Here is a 25,572-nt window from a genome sequence, read left to right as displayed (position 1 = left end):
GTGCTTTGCTTTGCAATAAGTCTATCATATCATGCATTTATATGTAATACTTAAATAAAATGATAAATGTGGCTTTATTTAACTTACACAATTGCATACCGTTTCTCTGACCCATTAATAACTTTCTACAGAGCAGAAATATATCAAGTTATGGTTTGTAACAGCTTTCTGAATTCATGCGCACACAAACAACGCACAGGCATCCAGTTGGTTCACATTCATCCGCAGAGAAGCTTGTTTCGGAAAGTCGAAAAATAGTCTGAAAAGAAAGCGAAACCGTGTCAGCGCCTCGGCGGTGAAGCGCTTTAAATCCTGTCCGAACGAAACGGCGGTACGTTTTATTCGGCAAATACGTTTTGTAGTTTTTTGACATGCTATCGATGGTAGTCTCCAGGAACTATTATATTCGGTGAGTAGACTAATCATTCGTGTGCCGTGCATTAATAACGTCACGCCTGAAAGCGTTGAGTAACAGCTAATAGGGTTCTGTCAGTGGTTTCCCTTTTTATGTCACCCGTCTTTATGCGGTAAATAACCGCTAAATGATCAAAAACGCCTATATAAACACAGTTAGGCGTTTCTTTCTGTGAAGCACTTAATGGTATTGGGTTTCCTGGCCTTGAGCTCGAAGTCTCTCGTGTTCTGGTAAACATGTCAACCGCTGTCGCTCTCCTGAGGGGATTTTTTGTATCGTATTAGCCTAATTTAGCCAGAGTTAACGCCGATGTAACGTTTAAAATCTTACGAAAACGTACTTCAGTGAAACAGGAAACGCGTAAGCATGTCACGCGAACGTTTTGATGTCTCTTTGTTTACAAGCGTGAAGATGAATTAAAGCAAGAGAAGCTATGAATTTCGACCCGGCTGTTGTTCTTCGGGTAGGTGAAGTTTAAGGTGATTTGCTTTTTTTTGAATCCTGTGATTGTATATTGACTGAATTTGACCCAGGCTTGTTAGTTTCACTTTAGCTGTGAAAATACCTTTGCTGTTGACGAAAAAGCAATTTGGGTTTGCTGTTATTTAAAAAGTAATGCGAATGCATGCATTGCTTTCCGTAAAAACATAACGTGAACGCAATATTGTAATGCTTTCTATTTCAGGGAAAGGGAATAACAGAATTACCTAACAGCAGCATGGCGACAGGTACGTCCGTTGGCTTATTTATGGTTTTTTTAAGATGGTTTCGGTTACTTAAAACTTGAGTAATTGCTCATATTCGTCCATTAATTTAAAGCCTCGGGTAATCACTTCGAGTGGCAGCTATATAATGGACAGCAGTGGGCTTCTATATTAAATGATTTTATTATCGAGGCCCATTACTGTCAACCGGGGGCAAACGGGATCACCATCAACCTCACCTTCGGGTAATTCATTCCATACACCATCTCATCAATATTAAGCACGATCATCGTCACACGCAAGCGGTTAAATTAAGATGATTTAATATTAAGCTCCATTCACCGCGCAGGAATGCCTATATCGACTTCGACGGGATGACGGTCGACGGGCCTCTTGTCAACCTCAGAGTACGACGCAACGCGCTCCTGTCTCCCGACCAGAAAGAAGTGATCGGCTGGTACTACAGAGATAACCAGCGCTGGTGCGAATACGGATCGGACGTAAGTGGTTCTAGAAAGTCTCTGCCAACTAAAACCGACGCAGACCAAGTATTGTTCGGTTTTCTCTCTCACGCCGGAAGGGATCGGGTGGGAGGTCATCTTCGATCAAAAGTGATTTCATGGAGCAGCAGTACGTGAAGAACCCGAGTGGCTCTTTCCAGTTTACTGTAGGAAGCATGACTTACAAGGTGGACTTCGCTCGTGAGTAGACGAATTAGACCGACCTTCATAGATAGCTATGAGATGAAATTGTAGCGTAATGATTTATTTATTTTTTATTAATTTTTTGGGTTTTTTGGAATGTTGTAGATATGACTCAAACCAATCTGTCCACGAAAATGTTGAGGAACGTGAGACGGCGGCCAAAATTCAACGAAGTAGTAACGGACAACAGCGGCAATCTAAACAGGTATCGCTTTAGTCAGTTCTAGCTGGTTTGGCTTTATTCGAGAAACAGCAGAATGAATTATAGGGTAAATTGTTTTGCATTGCGTTGAAAGCAATAATGTTAAAATGGTTGTACGAAGTCGTAACTGTTTACACTCTTTAAGGAGTGTGTGTGTGTGAGAGAGAGAAACTGTACCCTAGACAAAAATAAAAAAAAATGTCTTACAAATTCTAATAGCATCACTATTTATTTTCTTCAAGAACCCAACCTAATAATTGATTCTTGAATCGTTCGTTAAATTATTCTTATTTAAACTACATTTGACGTTTGTTTTACCAATTCTTTTAACTCCACAGTGGTTACACTCTCCAAAAGTCTCCGTTAAACTACTGTCCGTGTTCTTATTGTAGGAAATTTAAGAATATAAAATTCTTTGTTACAAATACTTTTCGAACTTTTTCTGTATAAATCTGTTAAAAAATTTTTTTAAAGTCATAATTTCTTTGCTACAATATTAAACTTAGCATTTTTTATCAGATTTATATTAAAAAATCGTCCAAAGTGAATTTAATCAACTGTATTATCAAATTTCATTTGTAAAACAACGTTTTCAATCATCTTATTATCAACTATTTGTATGTTTTAAGCATCTTTTACCTCCTTTTTTATTCCCTACACAAACACCGAAGCCTTTGCTCTCTATTTTATCACATGCAGTTTACCGACTCTGGCATCTCCCTCTGCAAACCCTTCAAATTCGTCCTCTCATTACATCTGGGAGTTTATGGATGATGAGGGTGTTTGGGCCGAGTACCAGAAACCCGTGAGTTCTACCATCTGCACTCAACCTGACAACGCCGTTAGTCCACCAAAAAGTACAATTCTGTCATCATTTGCTCACCCTGACGTCGTTCCAAACCTGTGAGACCTTGGCTTCAAGATATACATTGAATGCTGAGACCTCTCTGACCCTCTCTATAGGCAGCAGTGATCCTGATGTGGTCAAAGTATTACGTAGAAAGGAATCCGTCTGTGTGACATAAATCGTTTTACGAGAATACGGTTTACAGAAAACCTTTTCAACAATTCGTCTTTCAGAAAAGGATTCTCATAGCTCCGTGAAATAACAGTTGAACCAGTGAGGTCACATGGATCTCCTGGATCCTAAGGATCATTGCCGTTGAGAAGGTCAGAGAGGTCTCGGAAATTCATCGAAAGTGTCTTAATCTGTGTTTTCCGGTGAACAAAGGCTGCACAGATGACTAATTAACGACAGAATTTTCACTATCCCGTTCTTATCCACTTATCCTATTAAACCAAACTTAACGTGGACTTGACGTTTGACTTTTTCCCGTGCGTCTGCAGGGATGTTCGCTGGACAGTGCAGAAATCGAGAGGTTGTATCGGCTTAACCCGCAGCGCCAAGTTTCATTCACAGTCAGGCGATTTACGTACACTCTTTACTTTGTTGGTAAGTTACGATAAGACGTTATCACGAAATATTCACGTCTGTATCCAGAGCGTTGAAGACGTCAAGGTTACTAAATGCTCTTGGGCGCAGGCTATATATTCCCAATATGTCCCAAATTCATGTTTGCAGGAATGTATCAAGTCAACAATAAATACGGCACGAAAAGAGCTGTCAGGAGAACTGCCAGTGAAATCCAGTCAACAAACAGGTATCGATGTACACGCTTATATATTTATATATAAACTGAAAAAAGGCCTGGATAGCAGATGAAAATGCGCCGTTACCTTTTTTATATTCGAATAAGCTCCCATATATTTCACAGTTAACTCAAAATATTGTCATAAAACGGATTGCCTTTGCAGTACATCATCCCAAGCTCGCTGGCAGTTCAAAGACATGGATGGCAACTGGAAGGACTACGTTAAAGTAAATCATTTTCATATACATTTATTATAAATCTTGGTCGCAGAGGTTTAAGCGATCTTATTAGGTGGCAACTCGCTAGTGAATTCATTCTATACGTTGATTTAATATGCGTGAAGCGGCTTTCGTGCTGCATTCTTGCAAAACAACGCTAGGCCGCTCACTCGGACTTGAACTTTGTGTAGGGCGCTTCTCGGGGATGCTGCAGTGTTTCGAGCGAAGACATCGAAGCGCGGTACGGGCTGGACTCCACTGGGACGATGAGTTTCACAGCGGGCAGGTTCAGCTACAAGCTCGACTTCTCAAGTGAGCGCGGGCGGACGAACCAAAACTAATACACTTTATTTAGCACAGACGACTTTAAGGCGCCTGTGTTTTGTTGCAGGCATGACGCAGACCAACCTGTCCACCAACACGGCGAGATCCGTCCAACGCCTTCTGCCATGAAACCCTCACCTGCCTCTTTTTATGTGTACTTTAACATTTACACGAAAGATCTCAGGACGCCGGTTTCTTTCTCGGAAAACGGGATGCCAAATGTCAAAATTACGTTTACTTTATGCTATAACCCATGTGCCTGTGCCGTTTTGATAATAGAAAAAAAAAAAAAAAAAAAAAAAACATGGTTCCCGTGGTGATCACGTTCTTGAAAGGATTTAGTTTTTGTTTTCTTTTCAATATATATATATATAAGGATACGAAGACTGCTTTCCATGTGCAATACTTTTATGACAGCTTTCAACATTCATGTCTGCACGTCTTGTTTTGTTGATTAAAATAATATATAATGTTGAATATATAATGAGGTGCTGACACCTACTGGGTAATTCATTTTCTTTGAATTTTTCACGACTTGCATGTTGATAATGAAATGTTAAAAAATGTTTATTAAAACTTATAAATTGAACTCACTACATTCACAATTACACGCGAAGTATTTCATTTCATTCACTTTTTTTTTTTTTACTTTTCTATATATAAAATGTGAAATATGACTTGCATTTTTTAGACAGACTTCATCAATATGCACTTTTAATGAACATTTGCATTATCTGACGAATCGCGTGGCTTTAGCTTCCTCAGTAAAAACAAGCTAGCGGGAGACCGACCGTTTTTAGTTTCGACTTCATCGAGCAAAACTCTGCAAACGTTTGCAATTTGTTTTAAAACGATTTTTCCTACTTTTAACCGACCCGTGGAGCCATATGTAGATGCTGGATGCGCATTAGCCCCCTTATTACAAAAGTAAATAATTATAGATATTTATGCGAGTCGAAACGTTTGAGTGGAGAAGCCGTTGCTAGGAAACGGCACGTTCAAACTAAACGGACATTTAAGGGAGACGGCGCCGTCTTACACAAAATTTCACCACATAAAAAAAAAATATGGCGATAAAAGATATCGATTTAATAGAAAAAGGTTTCAAAATCTTACCAGTTTGATAGTTATCATGTAATCCAATAAAGTCTACTGCGCCTGTATGAAACCAAAGGGAGTCCGCGATACAAGGGTGATATAATGAATTAAATAATTGTAACGTTAATGTAATACTGAATTGAGTTTTAATATTTTATTACCAAACGCAGTTTCAGCGAAGAAAAAACGTCCGACTGGAGAAAGTTCCCGGATGAACCCGTGTTGTTAGTTACACCTGTCGTTAACCGTGCAACGTGGCGACTGACCAATCAGAATCGAGCATTCCACGTAAGCCGCGTAATGAGCTTCAATACCATCATCCACGCTTCAACAATACAAACAAACGACTAAAGCAAAAAAAAAAAGCATTACCCTTTAAATAATCAATTTATTTAATTCCAAAATCACCATCTTTACAACCGTTCACATTCTTTTTTTTTTAATTAAAACAATCCAGATGTTTTATCTACATTAATCAAGACTATTCGAAAACTGCATGTAGTGAAACACTCATACAGAAAGTTATTTTCACAATCTCCATCACAGACCTGTTATTGCACAACTCTCAACATAAGGCCTCTCATTCGTTACACAGAGAAAAGCGTTCCCTTTGAACAAAACCTGCCCGGATATCAAAGAGTCTCCCCAGGAAAGCCATTCACTTTCAGCAGTACTTAAAAAAAAGAAGAAAAAAACTCTTAAGTGGCAGTTAACCTCTATGTACTGTACACTTCATTCATGTTTTTTTTTTTTCAGAAATAATACACATTTTGGTGATTTTGCTGTGTTGCAGCGGTCTGTTTGGTCATGATATGGAATTAATTGCATGATAAGGAATTCAATTGGTCGCTTCTTAAAACAGGAAACCGTCCATATAATGACGACAGACAAACAAAAACGTGGACCCATCCGTAACTTCCCCGAGAAACACAACATTACAAGATAATACATATTTAACAAACACGGGGAAGGAAGTAACAGCAGAGAACCGAAAGGGAAATGTAACGGGCTTCATTCATGAAACACGTCGTTCTGTTACAACTAGGTTGTATGCAATATGCTACAATTTATGATTTATAGCTTGCATAAAGGCGTATTTGGCCTATTTGTAACTTCCTGCACTGACAATTAACCTAATTTTCCAGCAATTAATGAATGATCGCATCCAAAATAAAGTTTTTGTTTATTGTGTGCGCTGTGTATATTTATTATGCATGCATATAAGAAAAAAGCAATGCTTGCATAATAAATATACTTATAATTTATATGCATATAAATATATAAATTTAAACATGTAAATATTTTCAAAATATATGCTGTATGTGTGTGTGTGTGTCTTTATATAAGCACAATAAATATACACAGTACACACACGTATTATGTAAACAAAAATGTACGGATTATTTTGGATGCGATTTTTTTTTTTTTATAATTTCAGTATCACAATGCAAATCAACATACATACGCAGTTGTGTGCAGATAAGTACAGAGCTAAATCTTTACGATTATATTACAGTGATGCATATTCATTTATAATTGAGCACATTTGACCCTTTTTCCCAAAAGAGGAGTTTAGTAAATCCGCTAGGTGTGTTTCATGAATGAAGCTCATGGATTCTGTTTTACACAACTCACTTGAAAAGTACTGACAACATCCCAAAACCTACATTTTTTTTAATATAATTTTTAAAATCTCTATTACATTTAGTGCACCTACAGTATGAAGACAGCGTCCTTCCTAAGATTTTTTTTTTTTACCTCAGTGGATCATGTATCAAACAACAATCACCAGATACAATATATGTACACAATTATAAAAACGCTCATTCCGGCTCGAAACTACGGACTCCGCCACCTGTTCCTTTACTTTTCGCGAATCGGCAAAACAGCGAAGCCAACGATAAAGTTTGTTCTGGTAGAGGAAGTCGACTCACTTCGGGGCACGTGAGGCTCAAGCAAAAAGGAAATGAACCCGAAAGAGCTCGAGTTTGTGACTCCTTTTGTATCTTCTTGGGCACGCGTCAAATCCGACGATACGACGAATGCGACGCTTCCACCGATGAAAGCAGCTTTCGGTGGAAGAGCCCGAGCTTTCTGTAGAAACACGATTTTTGTTTGGTGCCGTCGATTCACTCGAGAAGATAAGTGCACCATTGATGAGGGTTAAAAAAAAAAAAATGAAGACAAAACAAACCAGAACTTTTCAAACACTGTCTTTCAAGGACGCCATGTCCAACCAAATTGTCATCTTCGCTGCTGATGTTGTTTCGTTTTGATTCCGGCCCGTTCCGGGGGGGGAAAACACGAGCGAAAAGGCAAGAGTTTTATCCGAAGAGGTCCTTCAGATCGTTGCTGACCGAAGCGCTCTGCTTCATCGCCCCAGGGTTCATTGTTGAAGAGGCCACAGGTTGCGAGAAGTTCTGAGGGTTGAAGAACGGGTTTGCTTGCATTCCGAACCCACCCTGAACTCCCGTCATCCCCATCGGAGTCGCCTGCATGGGTGCATTCTGGGAAGGCTGGCCTGGCCCAAACTGACTGAGCCACGGGGAAGGCGCGGTTGCTCCCGGGGTCGGTTTAGGAGCCATTTGGTTCATGCTGACTTTGGGTTTGCTAGAAGTGAAGAGGGAGTCTAGGGCCGACATGTCTGCAGGCTTGCTGGGTTGGTTTTGGTTTTGGTTCTGGCTGAGGGCACCGAAATTCGGAGTGCTAGTAGTGGTGGCCATGCCTCCGTAGAGGCTGGGAGCAGCAGGTCTCATGCCCATTCCCATACTTCCCGTCTGGAATCCCATGGGAGAGTTGAAACCATTGCTGATGCCCATGGTGCCCATTCCACTCATGGTGGGTCCAGCTGGGAAGGTTGAGGGTATAGTGCTGCCCTGCATGGGCATCGTCCTGGTCCCAGAGTTCAAAGAGAGGCTGTTCAGAGATGTCATGTTGTTCAGAAGACTGCTGGTCAGATCCTTCGCCTTGAACAATAAAAAAAGATGTTACAGTACATGCATCCCAAATAATGAAATGCAAGGGGTTCGAAGATCAGTAAATATTTCAGAATCTGACATTCAAGTTTTAGGAACTGGATACTTGGAAAAGTAAATATTTCGATTTTGCGTATCATTGACTGTGCAGACAAGAGGTTTGTTAAAAAAAACCAGATTCATCCAGTACTGAAAGAAGTAAATCTTGATTGAGTGAACTATTCCATTCATAAATTCCATGGGAAGCTGTCTAATATCGTTTTCTTCAAAATTGTGAGAACTAAAACTGTTCTAAAATACATAAATATGGCCTCATTTTAGCCAAAATGGTGCATCTCTAAAATTCTGCTTTCTGACCCTCCCATATACGAGAACATTACCACGATCAATGCACAGAAACGTAGCAAGATTGGTAAAATAGTCCATGTGTAGTTCAACTGTAATTTTACGAGGCTACGAAAATACTTTTTGCATTCAAAGAAAACAGAAATAAGGACTTGATTCAACTTCTCCGCATCACTGTAGCGACATTTTGGAGAGTATTCACTGAATGAAAACAATACGTGCTGTTCTCGACGAGACAAATTCTTGATTAAACTCACAATTTCTGTTTTCTTTGCATACAAAAAAGAATTCTCGTAGCTTCATAAAATTATGTTTGAACCACTGATGTCACAAGGACTATTTTACATGAGGAAATGTCTTGATTCGGTTATAAAAGCAGTGCTAAAGTTCACTTCAAATGCCAAGCTGTTTTGCTACAAAAGTCAAGCAGTATGAAAAGACAGTCCCAGCAAAATGTGACTCTCAACTGCCCATAAAGATTCGGTCATCACTGATTGCTGTAACACATACGGTCTTTGTGATACGTGTAACAGCCTTTTTCTGTTTAGAGGTCGCAGGCACACAGGACTTTTTGTATTCATGTAGTCATTCAATGAGTAAACAACATTGTCCCCCTAACGGTTCGAGCGCAAGGCTAGGACGTCCAACACGAGACGTCTGCTGTCTTTTTTTTTTTTTTTTTTTTTTTTTTTTTAAATCGAAAGGCAAGGTTAGGTCGGGGCAAACAGAATATTAAATTAATGATATTAAGCCGAAAAAGCAATATTATTAACTATAATTAACTGGAAGGTACAATTGCAAATGACAAATAATACGAAGCGAATGCTGGTGTAAATGTGAAATATGGCACCCATGCAAAAATAAATAAATAAATGAATTCCGTCTGTGAACGTGATGCCTCAGGACGGTGTGTGTGTTACCTGAGGTGTCGATGCGGCCGGTTTGACGCTCTGTGGAGCCAGAGGCTGCTGGCTTCTTAGTTTGGCTGCCTGTTCCTGTTCTTTAGCCAAACGCTGCTTTTCTTCCAGGGTGAGAGACACCTGAACATTACCCCGAACGACAGTTAAAGTCCATCAACAACCATCTGAGCTACATCAAAAAAAAAAAAACGTGCAATCCCAAAATATCCTAAATCATTAGGATGTACTCACTCGCGAGGGCTGAGAAACGGTTGATGAGGAACCGTTCTCTTTCCCGTTCACACCTGCACTCCCCGAACCGCCGCCGAAGATCTCATCGATCTATTAGAAAGCAAAGAAGAAAAAAAAACGTGCGATTACGGTTCATTTCACAGCGCAGCAAGATGTCTAAACCGTTTTTGGGATGCAACGGGTGCATTCACTCACGTCTCTGACTTGTGTGGCTGGGCTGGGCGTGTTCTTAGTCTCCTCTGATTGGTTCATCGGGTTTATGTTTAAACTCCTGAAAAAGACAATACTTGCTAGTCATACGCCACCAACTGTTTTGTTTTTTTTATTACTACAATTTAGTGCTTTAAAAACGAGCACGTTAATGACCTGAAATGCCGAAGGACACAAATAATGCGTTTATTATAATGGGTTTAAGCGATGATGGTTTTAAACTTAACTTAAATCAGCTTTTTAAAGTCTAACAAATGTTCAAATGAATAGCTCTAAATTATACGGTAAGCGATATAGTCGATGGCTAAATATAAGGAAGAAATAATTTCCTAGTGACACTTTCCTTCGGTCATAAAAATGTTCAAATATACTGTTTCTACATTGATTTGAAGACTGAACGTGACAATATCGCAATGTAAAAGTAAAAGCTAAATCTTCTAATTAACTGCTGTTATGTAAACGCCAAAAAATAATCACCACAGCGAACAGAGAAATAACCGAAAGCGCACCTTTGCTGCTCTTGCATGATGTGCAGCTGCTCTAATTTGGTCTTGTGCTCGGCCTCCATGCGATTCAACATCTCCTTGATCACAGCCATGAACGAGTTAAACTGAAAGCACAAGAGACGCGCGGGGTGAAGCAGGAAGTCCTCATTCCGCGGGGTGACCGGTTCAACGCGTTGAGAAAACGCTCACCTGGTTAAGGTTGAGGTTGTTATCGATGCTAAGCGAGACCAGATGAGGTAAACTCTTCGCAGCCAGGTGCTCTTTTGGGATGCCCAGTTTCTTATGGGTGAAAGTGCACTTATAGATGCCTGAAAACATTACAAATAAGAAACAAACGCTGACAAAGATGTTGTAAGGAGTACTAGTTGATGATCTGACGGCAAAGTTAATTACCCAGAACGCCCATGAGCACGGCTGGTTCCCTGGATGGAATTTGTTGCAGGAACGGTAGAATTTCGTCAATGACGAACCATTTATCCAGGTATTCCAGAATCTTGCCTAGGCACACTAAAGAGTTCACCCTCACCTGAAAAAGGAGAAATTGATCTTCTTTAGATAAACGACTACTCGTCCAAACTGATCACTCATATTCACCGGCTATGTAAGAGGCGTGAAGGACACAAACCGCTAGCGAGGATGTCTGTAAACAAGCAGATTTGATACGAGGGATAAGTGCGTTCTTCATGGAAGGGTACTCGATTAGATTGGCAAACGTGGGAATGATATTTAGACAGAGTTCCTGTTTTGGAAAAAGAACAAAAAGTTGAACCATCTAAATGTCTGACATCAATCGAACGGTTAACATTTCCTGAAGATTATCGGTTAAGACGCTAATAAAAAACGAATGATATCTTCTCATCCAAACGGGTCTACGTCGTGGTCACCTGTATTTGAATGGAGGGGGCCTCCACTGCTCTGTACACCATGGGCAGAACGCTGTTCTTGATGTCTTCAGGAGGCGTTTTGGTCAAAAGAAGGTCCATCTTTTGCAGAAATATCAGCAGGATCTGGATAAAAGTTCGCGATTATTAATTAATTTCGGAATGAATTAATTCAGTATAATCTCTGACTTTGAAGACAAAAACACAACAATGTTACACATAAAGTATTAAAAATCAATGCAAGCAAGTGGGAAAAAAGTGTTTCATTTCGATCATTTGACAGCACTAATATGCAATTAACTAAAAATAATAAACTACCAACGGAGACGAAGGTTCAAACCTCACTCACCATGTTGCTAGCCTGATAGCATGAAAGAGAGAAAATATTACAAATTTGAATCTTGTGAAATACACAGCCATGTGATAGCCACAGTCACAGTCTACAGCTAAAGTGTTAAGGGTCAGCTTTTCACTCCGATATCTGAGCTAGCCTAGTCTACGGAGTGGAGGAGGAGGAATGGGTTTCATGAGGTTGGGTTAATAAAATGGCTTCATTTTAATGGTGCAGAATGCTTTGTGTGGGACGGGGGACGCATTAGCTGTGTGTGTGTGTGTGTACCTGTACTGGCTCCTGCTGTTTGAAAACCGGTGTGAGGTCAGGGAGAACAAGGCGGATGTATTCCTCCTTTGTGCACTCCTCGGCGATGAGCAGCACATTGGGAAGAACGAACGGAACCATGTCGGGATTGACAAACTCGGACGTGAGCGCCGGGAGGATTCTGTATACGATCACTCTCTAAGGAGACACAACAGATACAGAAAATACAGAACCAAAACATTATTTCAGTGACTAAATTTGCTGCTTATTAATACTTAGTAAGGTAGTTAAGTTTAGGTAATGGAGATACATATACATCTTCTCAAAGTTTTCTCTTGCCTTGGGTAGCTTGGGCAGGACTTTGGGGAGGCTTTTGTAGAACTGAGACTTCTGTAAGTTATCCCGTTGAAAGAGCGAGTCGAAGTACTGAAGGGTCATCGCTCCAACATCATCGAAGAAGGGAATCTGCGCGCACACACGCGTACCGAAGAGTCACTCTCACGGACTTGAGGGACATCGTCTTTCAGGACAATGAAAAGTAGAAGAACAATCAGAAAAAGGGAGTAAGCGCTGACCTTTGTCATCTGATCTGCATCTGGGCGCACGTTTGAGGTGACGCTGAGCAGCATCTTCACGTGTTCCCTGACCTCCTCTGGGATCTGACTCAATAATCCTGGACTCAGGTGGCTCAACTGCGCATCAAGAACACAACGTTTAAAGGTCATTGCGGTACTATTATTATGCGCGTGCGTATGTACACGTATATAAGAGTTGTGTTGACTCTTCACCTGGTCCAGCTGTCGACTGAAGCTCTTGAATATGTCCTGCTTGTTGACCTGAAAGACAGGCTTGCCTTCATTAAACACGGCGTGGATCAATACGCCCAGGGAATACATGTCAGAGGCCGCGTCACAGCTGACGGACAGGATGTACTCCGGAGCGACGTATTCGGGGTTCGGAAGGCAAAGGGGCGGTAGATTGGGGTCCCACTCTTTACAAACATACTTGGGCTAAAAGGCAGAGATACATAACATCTATGTTAACAGACAGCAGAGAGAGTTAAGAAGCTCCTGACCGCTTGGTTTCCGCTCTCCAGAGATGATGATGTTCGTTTCTAACCTCGGTGTCAGACGGGTTACTAGAGGAGATACTGAAGTCGAAGCCCATGATCTTCCAGGCTCCGCTCTTATTCAAGATGATGTTCTCTGGACACAAGTTCCCATGAACCATTTTAACCCCGCTGTGGAGGAACGACAAACCCTCCGAGACCTGAGAGAGAAAAAGAGAGAGATTTCACTACAACCAAACTAACACAAAAAGGCAGTATTCGCTGCATTGACTTTTTTATTTAGTAAAATAATACTTATTTACTACTACTATTTATTTACTTACATATGTAAGACATTAATTGTAAGACACGGTCACCTTTTTAATAATCATTTTTAGTATTGAAACATTATTTCGATTGCAGTGCTGTCAGGTTTTTGTTCACCTAACATAGGAATATCCTGTTTTTATATATAAAAAGGAATTATATATGAATCAGGGGTGCAACCATTAGAGATTTTGTTAATACGACTATGACCATTATTACGCATTTGTTCATTTCACAACATCACTAATGTATAAAAATCACATGAACGCTTTCGATATTAAAGTGTCATTATTGCTGGCTTTTGAAACCGAAATAACGCATCCACCAACAATAAAGCACAAAATAATGATAATAAAAGACAGAAGGAATGACCTCTGCTCTGCATCCTTAACGGTTTCTCTTTTGAAAGTAACAAATTCAAATTCAACAAATAATTCACGTGATTTTACATGTTGCACGAGAAGCTTGTGTCTATTATTTTGGTTTGTGAATCATTTTTAAAATAAATATACAAAGCACACGCACAAATATCATGTGAACAAAAACTGATTTAATGTTAAACATCTGAATGCATCATCATGGAAATAGTTTGGTCCTAAATGGGATAAAAAATAAAATAAAATAAAAAAAAATAAAAAAAATAATAATATATATATATATATATATATATATATATATATATATATATATATATATATATATATATATATATATATATATATATATAAATAAATAACAAATTTATATATTTATTAAATTGCATTATACGCTATATTTAAAATATTTCGTATTTTTTCCTTGTCACTTTGAGCTAACGTTTCACTTTTACACAGTGATCTTCAAGCGGTGTAAGAAACGCCTCACCTGCAGTAAGCCGTATTTGGTCTCAACGTCGTAGAGCTTGTATTCTTTGATATCTGTGGGAACAGGACTAGGGAGGTTGTCCCACTGGCCGAGCACATTCGCCAGACTGGCAAACACAGGCTCCGTGCAGAACGCCAGACAGTCTCTAGAGACAAAGAGACAAAGACATCCAGTGAGGACGCCGATGGCTGACAGATAGAAGCACAGGAAGCAAGAGCTAGCCAGTATTGGCGCAACAGATTGTTAGTCCTTTTCCAAAACTAGTAAACTACCCACCTAGGCATTTCTCCCCCGGCATAGACATGTATTCATTTATTAAAGCAAATGAGATCATTTACTAAATAAGAGATAAGATACTAAATAAAGCAATCCCAGAATGCACTGCAATAAAATCTATCATGCAAAATGGTGGATGAAGCGTGGACGTTAAGGAAAGGTTGATCGGAAAAATATTCTACGCAGCACAAAAAAAAAAATTAAAAATTATATTTTTGTGGTTAAAGTACCAAGACATCGGCATAGCAATACTGTAATTAACTTTGAGCTGGGAAATGACCGAGAATAATTTGTTTAAATGATTTATTCGCACCCACTTTGTTGTTTTTCACCGAATTCACTGAAGAAACGCAACCGGTGTGATGCGCGCGTGCGTTATATATATTAATAAAGCATTAAAGAAAAAAAAAATTTATTATATTATAAAAGCATGTGAATAATGATTATAATAAAAAGTTAATTTGCTTTCGATTCGAGATTTTTTTTTTTTTTTTTTTTTTTAACCCAACCAGGCAACACAAAATTATGGCATCTAATAAATAAGATGGTTTCTATTTCCTCTACATTGCAGCTGACAGCGAAAAAAAAAAATAACACGTACATCGTCTTCTGAAAAAGCTGAGATTCCTGTGAGATTTTCGTTTCGCCGCCGTATGAAAACCAGCCGGGTGACTGTCCGGCTTTAGAGCCGTCGAGCGATTAATCGCCTTCAAAATAAGTCTGCTTGCATAACGTGCGTGTATATTTAGCATGAGCACTTCGGTTTGAATGCGTCTTGTAGCTTCGTCTGGTCTGGTGTGAACCGTTCTCTCCGTGTTTAGAGAGAACAACGCGCAGAGACCGCAAGACGGAGCTCAGGTCTCGCGTCTCCTAAGAGATCCATGTATTATTCAGGAGAGATTTTCCACAGACGAACCGCCGCTTTTGATCTCACGCATCCAGTAAAAGAAACGGCTCTCAACTGTTTTATCCGCAGTAGATGCTTCGTATCGGTTTTATTCGCAGCGATGATGTAACACTGGCTTTGTTGAAAAAGCAGCGAGCTGACCTAGAAATCGTTTCTGGGCATCATACGCGTATTCGTCTCGGTGGCTTTTGAGTGTTTAAGTTGTGGTAAGCTGTCACCTGGACTCCTCCAGAGGGTGCTGAACCGTGAGGAGGCGCGGATGCCGTAACCGCGTCAGCTGTTGGACTCCTTTCTTCAGCGAATCGATGATCTGATCCTTCTCGAACTTCTGATAGCGATCGATGATCTTCTTATCGAACACGAAGACTGCCACTTCCTGGGGGGGGCAAATCGAGTTTGTAGCGGTGACGAAATGTATTAATCAAAGCTAAATACAATTAAAATTAAATGCATTTATTTATTTATCGATTCAAGCATTTGTTAAATCAAATTAAAAATTAATAAATAAAAAAATATCATATATATATATATATATATATATATATATATATATATATATATATATATATATATATATAAATAAATTAATAGAATTTACATTTATTTTACTTAAAAATTAATGCCTATGCATTCCTAAATATTTAAATTCATATAAAAAAATAAAATAAATAATAATAATAATCATAATAGTTCAAAAATACATGAACGTGATCAGCAAACACAAGATGTTAGGAAGCAAGAGCTGTCCTGACGGAGCGAGATAACCATGACAATTACATCATAAAACTGCTGTGCCTACTTCCTCTTTTACTGTAAACAAGTTCCCAACATAAAACACGATCAAGTCATGTTTAAGGTGACGCCGTACGCATTAAAAAGACAAACAGAAGTGACTGCAATAAACAGCCCACACACCTGTTTGGTGGACTTTTTGGTGCCGTTGTAGATCCTCCAGCTCATTCCTGGACCCCCGCTGGCGATATGTCGGCCCACCTCGAACTCTCGCGTGACAGGGTTGCCCATGACGGCACTGGTCACATCAGCCGTCACCTTGGTGACGGTGCTCTTTAGTTTATTGAGCATGGACTCCATGGTTCCACCGGCTGTCAACCTGCAACAGGAAGTAGAAACAGGCTATACGAGGCATTTCATCACACTCTCGTGCTTCCTGTTGACCAAAGAAAGTGAACTGGATGAGTTTAGGGGTTTTTTTCTGATTAACTAAATATAAAAGTATTAAAAAAATATATGGTAATTGAAATAAAGATGAAATAAAAATAAATGATAATATATAGTATAATATAGCACATGTGACCCAGCGCCACACAACTAAATTAAGCTCAAAAAATAAAAATAAAAGCTTTTTGTTGATGTTGGTTTTGTTAGGACACTATTTTTCCGAGATACAACTATTTTAAAATCTGGAATCTAAAGGCACTTAAAAATTAATTTTAAAAAATAATAATAATTAAAAATATATATAATAATAATAATAATAATAATAATAATAAAATTAACAATAATAATAAATCACTAACCAAAAAAATTATTTTAATATATTTACAGTACAAAATTGACTAAATATCTTCAACGAACAAATTGACTTAATACCCTAATGATTTTTGGCATAAAATAAAAATAGATCATTTTGATCGATACAATGCATTTTGGACTTTTTCTACAAACAACAAACATAACCATGCTACTTTTTTTGTGGTCCGGGTCATACACATTACTTAGCATGAAAGTAGTATTTATTAAAAATAATAAATTATAAAACACAATAATTACTATTTAAAAAAATATGCGAATAATGCTAAAATAACATTTTAGGTGAACTGTCTCTTTAAAAATTAAATATCAATCCATCGACGCGAAGAACGATGCTGAGCTTTTTACAAACCCACGAAACTGTTTTGATTAACAGCTGAGCTAAACAGGCTTTATTCTGGAACTGATTTTAAATTTGACAAATTGAATTACACCGACGAGTAGACCGCTAAGATAAAACGACAAAAATAGACCTGAATGCATGTGAAAATCTGTCACTGTGAATTTCCAGCAGGGTCTAAAGTGTTCCAGGCTCAAAATAAACGACGTATTCATGCTGACAGCATCTCAAAGAGTTCGCAGGAGAAGAGGGGTAAGAATGCACTGTTCTGTCAGCTGAATATATGAAACGCTCTCTTGTCATGCTTTAACTTGGCTCTGGATTTAGCCGGCTGGATTTTAAGAAGGAAACACACACACTAGATTAGCGCCGTAAAAAATTTAAAATGTATTAAAAAATAAATAAATAAAAATCCTGATCGGCCTAAAACAATAAATAATAATACTAACAAATCAGCATTGTTATTAAGACATGTTATTAAGTTTATTGATGGAGTTACATAGCTCCGTTAAATAAAATATCCGTATTGTTTTTGATTATATTTTATTTTATCGTCGGACGTAAATCAGACAGTGGCGTCACGAGGAAGGGCGTGGCTTGTTGAACGTGTTTTATGAATGAGCACCTGACACATTGAGATTCAATTAAACAAGTTAACAAGACTGCGCTCGTTACTGACGGCAGAAACTTCGCTTCGCCCTCAAAACCGGCGCACGTGAGCTTTTTTTTTATACCTTTGACCCCGAACGAGAACGTGTATCTTAAATTATATATGCTGGCCAAAACGCTCTGAAGGCAGTCAGTAGGTTTGGAGACACGGTCTGAGACGTTCAACGTTAACTGTCAACGTAAATACCACTTGTGTTTCACAAGGCAACGGCACCTCAAAGCGTTACTTACGTTATTTTTACTATCTGTGAGAAAAAGAAGTGAGACGGAGACGTGTTGTTCCCTTCAAGGCGCAAATGTATAATTAAACACGACATAAGCTGAGCTAACGGGCTAAAGCTAATGGAGTGAAGCGTCACTGCACACAACTGATCGATAACCGCCGCGGAGAGTTTCGGAATAAATATCCGGCTCGTAAACACGCAGACTTCGGTCTTACCTTTGCACTCGGGGAGCTGACAGTGAGGTGGAGCGATTAAAAGCGGGATTTAGACAGTAACGAAACCGTCAGCAGTGGTGGTGGCTAACAGCCTCCATGACACTTCATCAAAACACCTGAGAGATTCAGCGCCGCGAAGCCGGAAGAAACGCTCGGCGCGTGAATTAGCGATGATAAAAGTCCCAATTTTCAAAATATGAGCTGTGGACCAACTCCCGTTTTTATTAGATTTCATCTTGGGACCCTAATATTATGTCTTAACAATCGTAATAAAACTATTTACCCTCCTTATATTCTTCTTGCTTAATGAAAACATCATTTAAACTTGATCGCTTCGCAAATTTCTTAGACATTATTGTCATATTTATATTCATATTTTTAAATAATAAGAGACAGAATGCGAGTTTTGAATTCATTTTATTGAATTTAAAACATCAAACAATTAAAGTGCATCTACAAAAAAACTAATGTAATTACAGTGATTTATAAGTAGTAGTAAGTACCAGTATACAATTAACTTTAATTACTTATTAATAAATACCATTAACATGTAACACCACAATTAATCCAGTGCATTTATGATTAGAGTTGGAAATCGAGAATCAATTCCAATTCCAGAATCGGGTACTGGTTGTACAATTAAATTTTTAGGTGGTAAAAATTGGCTAATAACACGAAAAAAATACGGGACAAAAAAATCTGCTTAACATCTTCATTTTTATACCCCTTTTTTAATTTTTTTACTACATTACAATCAATAAGAATCGGAATTGGAATTGATAAAATTCTAACGATGCCTAAACTTACTCATGATCATTACTTGGTAATAAATGTCCCTTTGTCTTTCCCGAATATTTTTTATTTATTTTTAACAGTAACACTATGCTATGCTACATTTTAATTCAAAATCCACTTAAAACTCAGAAGTTGCACAGTAATACATTAATATTAATTAGAAAACATCTGTGCTCACAGTCATTGCAAAAAAAAGTTAATAAGTGATCCTTTCACCTACAAAAAAAAAAAGAGCATAAATCAAATTTCTACCTTTTAAGGCGTAGTTATCCATTTCTTAATTTCAAGTGCAGCTAAAACTATTTCTGATAGCTTTAAAAATAATAATAATAATAATAATAATAAAAGACCTGAGCATTTCACACAATTCAAGTAATTCTACACTGAGATGTAGTGATCAGCACTTCATTATATTCCTTTTTTTACGGACCGGTCCTGCAGATAAAGCTTAAAGCTTGTACAAATCGAGTCTACTTGCAAACTAAATCGCCCGTCTACAAGCACAGTGCTGCACGTTTGTTATAAATTTCTAATTATGTTACATCAGGTAAAACACGGGCGCGTTCTCACCGTCCTGAAACTGATGAAGCCACTGTGTACAAAATGCCTTCAACTAATAAAATTAAGTGTAAAGTATTAGCGTCAAAAATTCTGTCAATTAGTGTCAAAAATGACTATTATTATTTTTTGCGTAGCGTACATCGTTTCTGTATGCGACACACTCCAAAACGGCGCTATAGGGTGAACCGAACGCGTTTTCTCCGCGCACAAAAAGCATTTTCCTAAGTTCCCGTGGATGTCACGCGGACTACTGCAACGATTTAGGATCCTTTTCCGTCTATGAAAGGATCGGAAGGTTCGTGGAATTCATCAAAACCTTCCCAAAAGGGTCTACATCTATAACTCATATTAAAAAAAAAAAACATTCACAGGCTATTTTCATCCAGTGCTATTAGAACGAGGAAAAGAAGTGCTGGAGGAAAATCCCTGGGTGATGTTTCTGGAACTGTTTGGCCAGTCGTCTCTTCCGTTTGACGGACAGGCCGTCGCTGTGAGCGATGTGGCGCATCAACTTCTTCAAACCGTCGAGAGTGGCTTCATCTTTGTTATCCTCGTACTGCTGGAGCGTTACCTGCTGGCAGAAGGCGAACACTGCGAAGGCAAACGGGGAAATGTTACATGAAATCAGTGAGGAAATCGGTTTTTACGGGATGATCGGAAGCGGACTCACGCGCTACATTGTTCAGATCCCTCCCTTGCCGCAGAGTTTGAAGCGTCTTCCTCACGGCCTCAATCAGCGATGATGGCGTCTAGACATGGGAAAGACAAATTATTAAAACCGTTCGACGGGGCTTTTTAAAAGACGGTGCACGGTGTCATACCTTGAAGAGCCGCGTGTGATTATCCACGAGGAACAGCAGCAGCTGCTCACACTGGACGCGAGTCATTTCTTTGCTCAGGACCACGGCCTTCACAAACGTCTTGCTGACCAGAGCGCGGTTCTCAAGCTGTTGTGACAAAAATGAGAAGAGCCTGTTCATTTACAGCATTTTTCCTAAATTCAACCGTATATAAAAAATATCATACATTTTATCTGAAGAACACTACGGTTTATAAGTTTGGGGTCAGTACAACACATCGCTTTTTTTAAACAAATAACATTTTTATTCAGCAAGGACAGATCAAACTGATGAAAAGCAACAGACGCGACAAAAAAAAAAAAGAAAAAGACTATTTTGGATTAACTGCAGTTTTTTTGGATAGTGCATTTATCAAAATATCCTAAAAAAAAAAAAAAAAAAAAAATGCCTTCACAGGAAAAAAATAACACTTTTAATATATCCTGAGAAAATAAAGATCGAAAAGAAACTAGATTTTTTTTTAGAGAAAAACAAACTAGCAAAATATATAAATGTATGTAATTGTGTATTGTACAACTGAACAAATTTTTAGTTATTAAAAAAAATGTCTTTAAAATGTTTAAGGATGAATTCATAATAATTCACTTAATTGTTTTAAGTATGAACCCCAAAAGTGTAAATATATACATTCATAGAAGAGTCATTGGTAGAGGAAAAGTTTTAATCGTTTATTTTTATCTATGACGATACGTAAAATAAATAAGCAACAGCTGTAATCACAATGATCAAAAAAGGATCAATTAATGAAAAAAAACATTTAATAAAAAAATTATATATATATATATATATATATATATATATATATATATATATATATATATATATATATATAATTATTCTTGATTTTAACAATTACATACATATGTCCATTTTTTAAAGGGAAAAACCCCAGCTTGTTTATACACAAAACTCTCATTTACCTGCTTGTGCAGTCTGAAAGCTTCTTTATCTGCAGCAGCTGCCATGAAAGCCAACAGTCTACGTAACTCATCTCTGCTGGTGGACTCCAGCAACTGCAAGCAGAGCTGAGCTGCTCTCAGGGCATCTTCACCTCTCCCGCCATCTAATAAAGGACACGCATAAAAGACCGTCCTAAAGAACAAACAGCCACCAACACAAACCTCAAGCCCCTTCAGTGTCCCAAAAGCCCACCGCGCTTTTCATTTACCCAAAAGATGCAGGATTCCGGTCTGGATGTCGGTGTATCGTCCTGACAGCAGTGGAGGTCTCTCTGGGCTGTTGTAATATTTGGCAATGGTGTCGAACAGCAGTCTCTTCTGCTTCTCCTTCCCGTTCTGTTGAATCAGCTGTTCACTGGCGACCACGATTAACTGATCTGGGAACAGATCGAGGCAATCCACGGCTGCCGTCAGCCAAGGGTCCAGCCTTCAAGGAGAGAAATGAAACCAATCAAATGGCGACTATGAATCTGAATGTGGCGTTTACTTGTTGAGCGCTTTGAACTGACTCGGGCAAGTTGAGACTCTCGGACACTTCTCGATCCACGCAGGTGTTGGAGATGACCAGGTCACCGTGGTGGCGTAGAGACGACGAGCGCAGGGGCTCCGGTTTGGCAGGTGAGGACAGGATACGGTCTAACATAGAGATTTCAACCAACTGTAGCAACTGGAGCAACGCCTGCTGCCTCCAAACGTCCCGCACCACTGACACGAAGACAAAAAGAGATGAAATAAACGTCTTTTAAAGTGTTATATATACCTCCTGCGGTTCCCTTACATCCGCATCAGTCAATGTCAGACCTGATTAGACCAAAAGACCTCCACGCGCCGTAAACAAACCACTTTAGACCCATTTAGATGTCTTCAGAGAGCCCTTCAGAAGATTACACTCCATCAGACAGTCCAGAAACCACTCCAGACTCAACCAAACCCAATCCAACCAACTGAGACCTCATGAGAGACTACATCAGAACCCCAGGAAAACACATCAGACCCCATTTAGAAGCCTGAAAAACCGCTACCACAAAAATAATCTCTATTTAACCCTCTTCAGACCCATTTAGATCTCATTAAAGACATTATACTCTATTAGACCACAATAAACTACATCAAAACCCCAGGAAACCACATTAGTCCCTTTTAGAACAACTATATCAGACCTTAAAGGTCCCATGTTGTACACCTCTTGGAGTTTTATTTTAGGTGTTGATGTTCTTAAGAATGTGTGCGTGTGGTACAAATAACAAAAACCATCTCAATATGTTTTTGCAGCTCCTTTCTCAGGAGCTCCGTCTAATTACTATTCACGAGCCTCTCTTCCGATTGGCCCGTTTCATCTGAGCGAAGCACGACCAGGCCAATTAAATGTGACAACGTCACAATTATGTCACGGCCCTAGCCGAATGAAAACCTTTTTTTGACAGGAAGCTGTTGGAAACGGCAGCACGATTCAAATCCGAGGGCACAGATGGGTGCAGGTTTATGTTCTTCAGCAGTCTCTCCACTCTTCTATCCGATGATCCGAGAACCAAAGGGTTGGAGATGGTCTGCATTTCTCCAAACCTACAAAACATACAACATACTACCTTAAGTTCTGCAAAACAAGCTTTCGGATGTGACGGTGATACTAATGCGATTACCTCGATGTGGTTTTCCTCTTTCCAGTTTGTTTGTCTGGAGTCTGGTCCTCGCTGCCACCGCGTGTCTTTTTGGTCGATCCGTCCAGAAAGCGGTAGAGGCTGCAGCTGGAGTCTTCAAAGGTCATTTCTTTTTCTCGTTTGAAGAGCTTTATCCCGATTGGTTCGAAGACTCTAGACTCCATCAGGGCCTGGCAGAGCCTGGCGGCTTTGAGACGGGACACTTCGCTGGAGCAGAAGTAGATGTTCTGCATGAGGTGACTCAGAACCACGTCCACAGCATCGGAGCCGGTGAAGCAGTCGTGATAGACACGCAGGTGCTGTCTGCGGGGGCGGAGCTCCACCTGCGTCCTCAGAGCCTCAATGATGTTCTCAGAGCCTCAATGATGTTCTGCCACAGCTGCATGTGGCCAAAACAAGAAAGGGCCTAACAAAGAACAAATCCTGAGAGGCATCAGGACAAAACAAGAAAGTCTTTTCTTAAACTTATAACCAAATGCGAACAAATTGACATTCATTTCTCAGCCATTATCTGATACATAGCTGTATTTTCATCATACTATTTACAGTTTGGGTCTATTATATATATATATATATATATATATATATATATATATTATGTATATATATATATATTTGATATTATATATATATATATATATATATATATATATATATATATATATATATATATATATATATATATATATATCTTATTATACTATAACATGCCTCATCTCATTTTCCTAAGTAAAAGGTCTTCTAGATTTCTTTTCTCTAATGTTCCTCCTGTTCTATAAAAAAATTACTATGATAAAATATTTTTTCTGACTATTATATATCGTTTGTCAGCACTTTCAGGGTAAATCAGAATTCACAAATATTCCATTTAAACACTCAGTATACTAATAACAATATAAATGAAACATTATAATGATAAAATAACATACCAAAGGCAAACATTACGCAATAACATATCACACGAGCTTAATAATAAGCTCTGAATTTCTGTACTCACTCAAGATCACTGTAAATGATTTTCCATTTATAGATGGAAAATATGCATCAATTTTGACAACTGTTTAAAGATTGCATGGACGTTAAAGTGCATAAAGCCATAAATTAATATTAATATATACTCTAAACTTTGCTTGTTTTATTTTTTTGTTAATGTACAATGTACAAAATGTAACTTAAGTCTTCAAATACAGAAGACCATTAAACCAAGCTGGAATATAGCGTTAGAAAATACATTCCTAACGTTTTTAATTATTTCAAACTGCAGTGTATTTTGCTAAATATTTGTATTGACTTATACATATTTATCTCGTGATGTCACCACGGGAGCTATATTTGAGGGGACTCCTTTAGTTTACATGAAAATAAGTTAGATTTAAATATACACCGTGGTCTGATATGTTGAAGGACCACACACATAAATAAAACAGCATAGCAAAACTGACTAACAAGCTCAACCGAACAACTTGACGAGGATCTAGGCTGATTTGGCTCAGCTCGCTTTCAAAGTATTGAAAACACACAGTTGACCGGCAAAATAAACTGCACGTACGCGTGCGTGAATTGTATGAATCGTTTTTTCGTACCTAGCAGTTGTTTATTTTCTCTAAAACAGCTTTGACTGTTCAGCCTTCTGAAGCGAGGAGTCAAATCCACCGCCATCGCGGCACCGGAAATGACGTCACGCGCTCAGCCTGTGACGCACGTCGACGCGAAGGCGCTCTGATCTATAATAGACGACGTCGTATTATATCATAATATATAGACCGGCGGCTCTGATCTGAGATCAGCAGTAGTCCTGTGAGACTGAATTGATATTCGGTGCGTTTTCTAAACGAATCTGATCCTAGAACTGCTTTCATTACCCTCCCGTTTGTACCAGTCCACGCAGTTACAAATTACGAAACGAAAAAAATAATAAAATAACCCCATGTCTAACAATGCGAATCTTTAGTTAACTATATTACATTTAAAGGTAAATGAATTAATAATTCGCTGGCTAATGCCGGTAGCACGGGGTTTGTTTTTAGCAAACCCAACAATATGGGTCAAAAATATAGATTTTTCTTTTATGACAAACCATCATTAGGATATTGAGATAGTTTGTAAATTTCCTACCGTAAAAATATCAAAACTTAATACATGATTAGTAGCATGCGTCGCTAAGAACTGAGTTATTTGGGCAACTTTAAATGCGATTTTTCCGATATTTATTTATTTCGAAAGATGGTCCGGGGTCACGTTTACATTCCTGAATGTATTTACACGCGCTTAATAGAAGGGAGTTATTTTTAAGGCACTTATATGTGTATCACAGAAATAGATTTTTTTATGATTA

The 25,572-nt window shown here is 38.6% G+C and overlaps 3 protein-coding genes across 7 annotated transcripts; 1 reads left to right on the top strand and 2 right to left on the bottom strand.

Annotated features, from left to right (window-relative positions):
- Positions 1 to 196: 196 nt before the first annotated feature.
- si:ch211-244b2.3 (uncharacterized protein LOC557230 homolog) lies at positions 197 to 4,827 on the top strand. 4 transcript variants are annotated; one of them, XM_043237130.1, is made up of 13 exons: positions 197 to 331; positions 820 to 878; positions 1,101 to 1,143; positions 1,235 to 1,364; positions 1,469 to 1,619; positions 1,700 to 1,820; positions 1,929 to 2,028; positions 2,725 to 2,830; positions 3,373 to 3,478; positions 3,608 to 3,686; positions 3,841 to 3,904; positions 4,087 to 4,207; positions 4,287 to 4,827. In XM_043237130.1, the coding sequence occupies exons 2-13, from the start codon at positions 849 to 851 to the stop codon at positions 4,346 to 4,348; spliced, it is 1,113 nt and encodes a 370-aa protein (XP_043093065.1). In that variant the 5' UTR covers positions 197 to 331; positions 820 to 848; the 3' UTR covers positions 4,349 to 4,827. The 4 variants fall into 4 exon arrangements, with proteins under 4 accessions (XP_043093065.1, XP_043093064.1, XP_043093066.1 ...); XM_043237129.1 differs by having other exon boundaries at positions 198 to 409; XM_043237131.1 differs by having other exon boundaries at positions 199 to 409; positions 820 to 894.
- A 2,147-nt stretch (positions 4,828 to 6,974) lies between these two features.
- Positions 6,975 to 18,913, bottom strand: scyl2 (SCY1 like pseudokinase 2). Of its 2 annotated transcripts, XM_043236729.1 has the most exons (19): positions 18,405 to 18,913; positions 16,321 to 16,516; positions 15,624 to 15,781; positions 14,223 to 14,367; positions 13,103 to 13,252; positions 12,772 to 12,993; positions 12,559 to 12,675; positions 12,323 to 12,448; positions 12,005 to 12,181; positions 11,735 to 11,746; positions 11,389 to 11,511; positions 11,130 to 11,243; positions 10,898 to 11,030; positions 10,694 to 10,812; positions 10,508 to 10,608; positions 9,984 to 10,059; positions 9,789 to 9,878; positions 9,558 to 9,677; positions 6,975 to 8,283 (listed from the first exon to the last, which is right to left on the bottom strand). In XM_043236729.1, exons 2-19 carry the CDS (start codon positions 16,495 to 16,497, stop codon positions 7,642 to 7,644), a joined length of 2,802 nt encoding a protein of 933 aa, XP_043092664.1. In that variant the 5' UTR covers positions 16,498 to 16,516; positions 18,405 to 18,913; the 3' UTR covers positions 6,975 to 7,641. The 2 variants fall into 2 exon arrangements, with proteins under 2 accessions (XP_043092664.1, XP_043092665.1); XM_043236730.1 differs by lacking the exon at positions 11,735 to 11,746.
- A 135-nt stretch (positions 18,914 to 19,048) lies between these two features.
- Positions 19,049 to 25,234, bottom strand: depdc4 (DEP domain containing 4). The gene is made up of 9 exons (XM_043236731.1): positions 24,783 to 25,234; positions 23,220 to 23,587; positions 22,991 to 23,142; positions 22,089 to 22,284; positions 21,789 to 22,006; positions 21,541 to 21,683; positions 20,582 to 20,707; positions 20,431 to 20,509; positions 19,049 to 20,351 (listed from the first exon to the last, which is right to left on the bottom strand). The coding sequence occupies exons 1-9, from the start codon at positions 24,894 to 24,896 to the stop codon at positions 20,152 to 20,154; spliced, it is 1,596 nt and encodes a 531-aa protein (XP_043092666.1). The 5' UTR covers positions 24,897 to 25,234; the 3' UTR covers positions 19,049 to 20,151.
- Between the last annotated feature and the right edge of the window lie 338 nt (positions 25,235 to 25,572).

Source organism: Puntigrus tetrazona, chromosome 4 (genome assembly GCF_018831695.1).
Source record: "Puntigrus tetrazona isolate hp1 chromosome 4, ASM1883169v1, whole genome shotgun sequence".
Classification (NCBI taxonomy): Eukaryota; Metazoa; Chordata; class Actinopteri; order Cypriniformes; family Cyprinidae; genus Puntigrus; species Puntigrus tetrazona.
Note: the sequence above shows the minus strand (reverse complement) of the source record. Positions and strands in the feature narration are given on the sequence as shown.

What these genes read in the sequence shown, in the direction of transcription:
- si:ch211-244b2.3 (XM_043237130.1), top strand. Translation starts at nt 849, where the DNA reads ATGAATTTCGACCCGGCTGTTGTTCTTCGG. An exon ending in ACCATCAACCTCACCTTCGG is followed by an intron (nt 1,365 to 1,468) that starts GTAATTCATTCC and finishes TTCACCGCGCAG; the next exon opens with GAATGCCTATATCGACTTCG. An exon ending in GTACACTCTTTACTTTGTTG is followed by an intron (nt 3,479 to 3,607) that starts GTAAGTTACGAT and finishes TCATGTTTGCAG; the next exon opens with GAATGTATCAAGTCAACAAT.
- scyl2 (XM_043236729.1), bottom strand. Translation starts at nt 16,497, where the DNA reads ATGGAGTCCATGCTCAATAAACTAAAGAGCACCGTCACCAAGGTGACG. An exon ending in CCAAATACGGCTTACTGCAG is followed by an intron (nt 13,253 to 14,222) that starts GTGAGGCGTTTC and finishes TTTCTCTCTCAG; the next exon opens with GTCTCGGAGGGTTTGTCGTT. An exon ending in CGGCCGCATCGACACCTCAG is followed by an intron (nt 8,284 to 9,557) that starts GTAACACACACA and finishes TTATTGTTCAAG; the next exon opens with GCGAAGGATCTGACCAGCAG.
- depdc4 (XM_043236731.1), bottom strand. Translation starts at nt 24,896, where the DNA reads ATGGCGGTGGATTTGACTCCTCGCTTCAGAAGGCTGAACAGTCAAAGC. An exon ending in AAGAGGAAAACCACATCGAG is followed by an intron (nt 23,143 to 23,219) that starts GTAATCGCATTA and finishes TATGTTTTGTAG; the next exon opens with GTTTGGAGAAATGCAGACCA. An exon ending in GGATCTGAACAATGTAGCGC is followed by an intron (nt 20,352 to 20,430) that starts GTGAGTCCGCTT and finishes TTGCCTTCGCAG; the next exon opens with TGTTCGCCTTCTGCCAGCAG.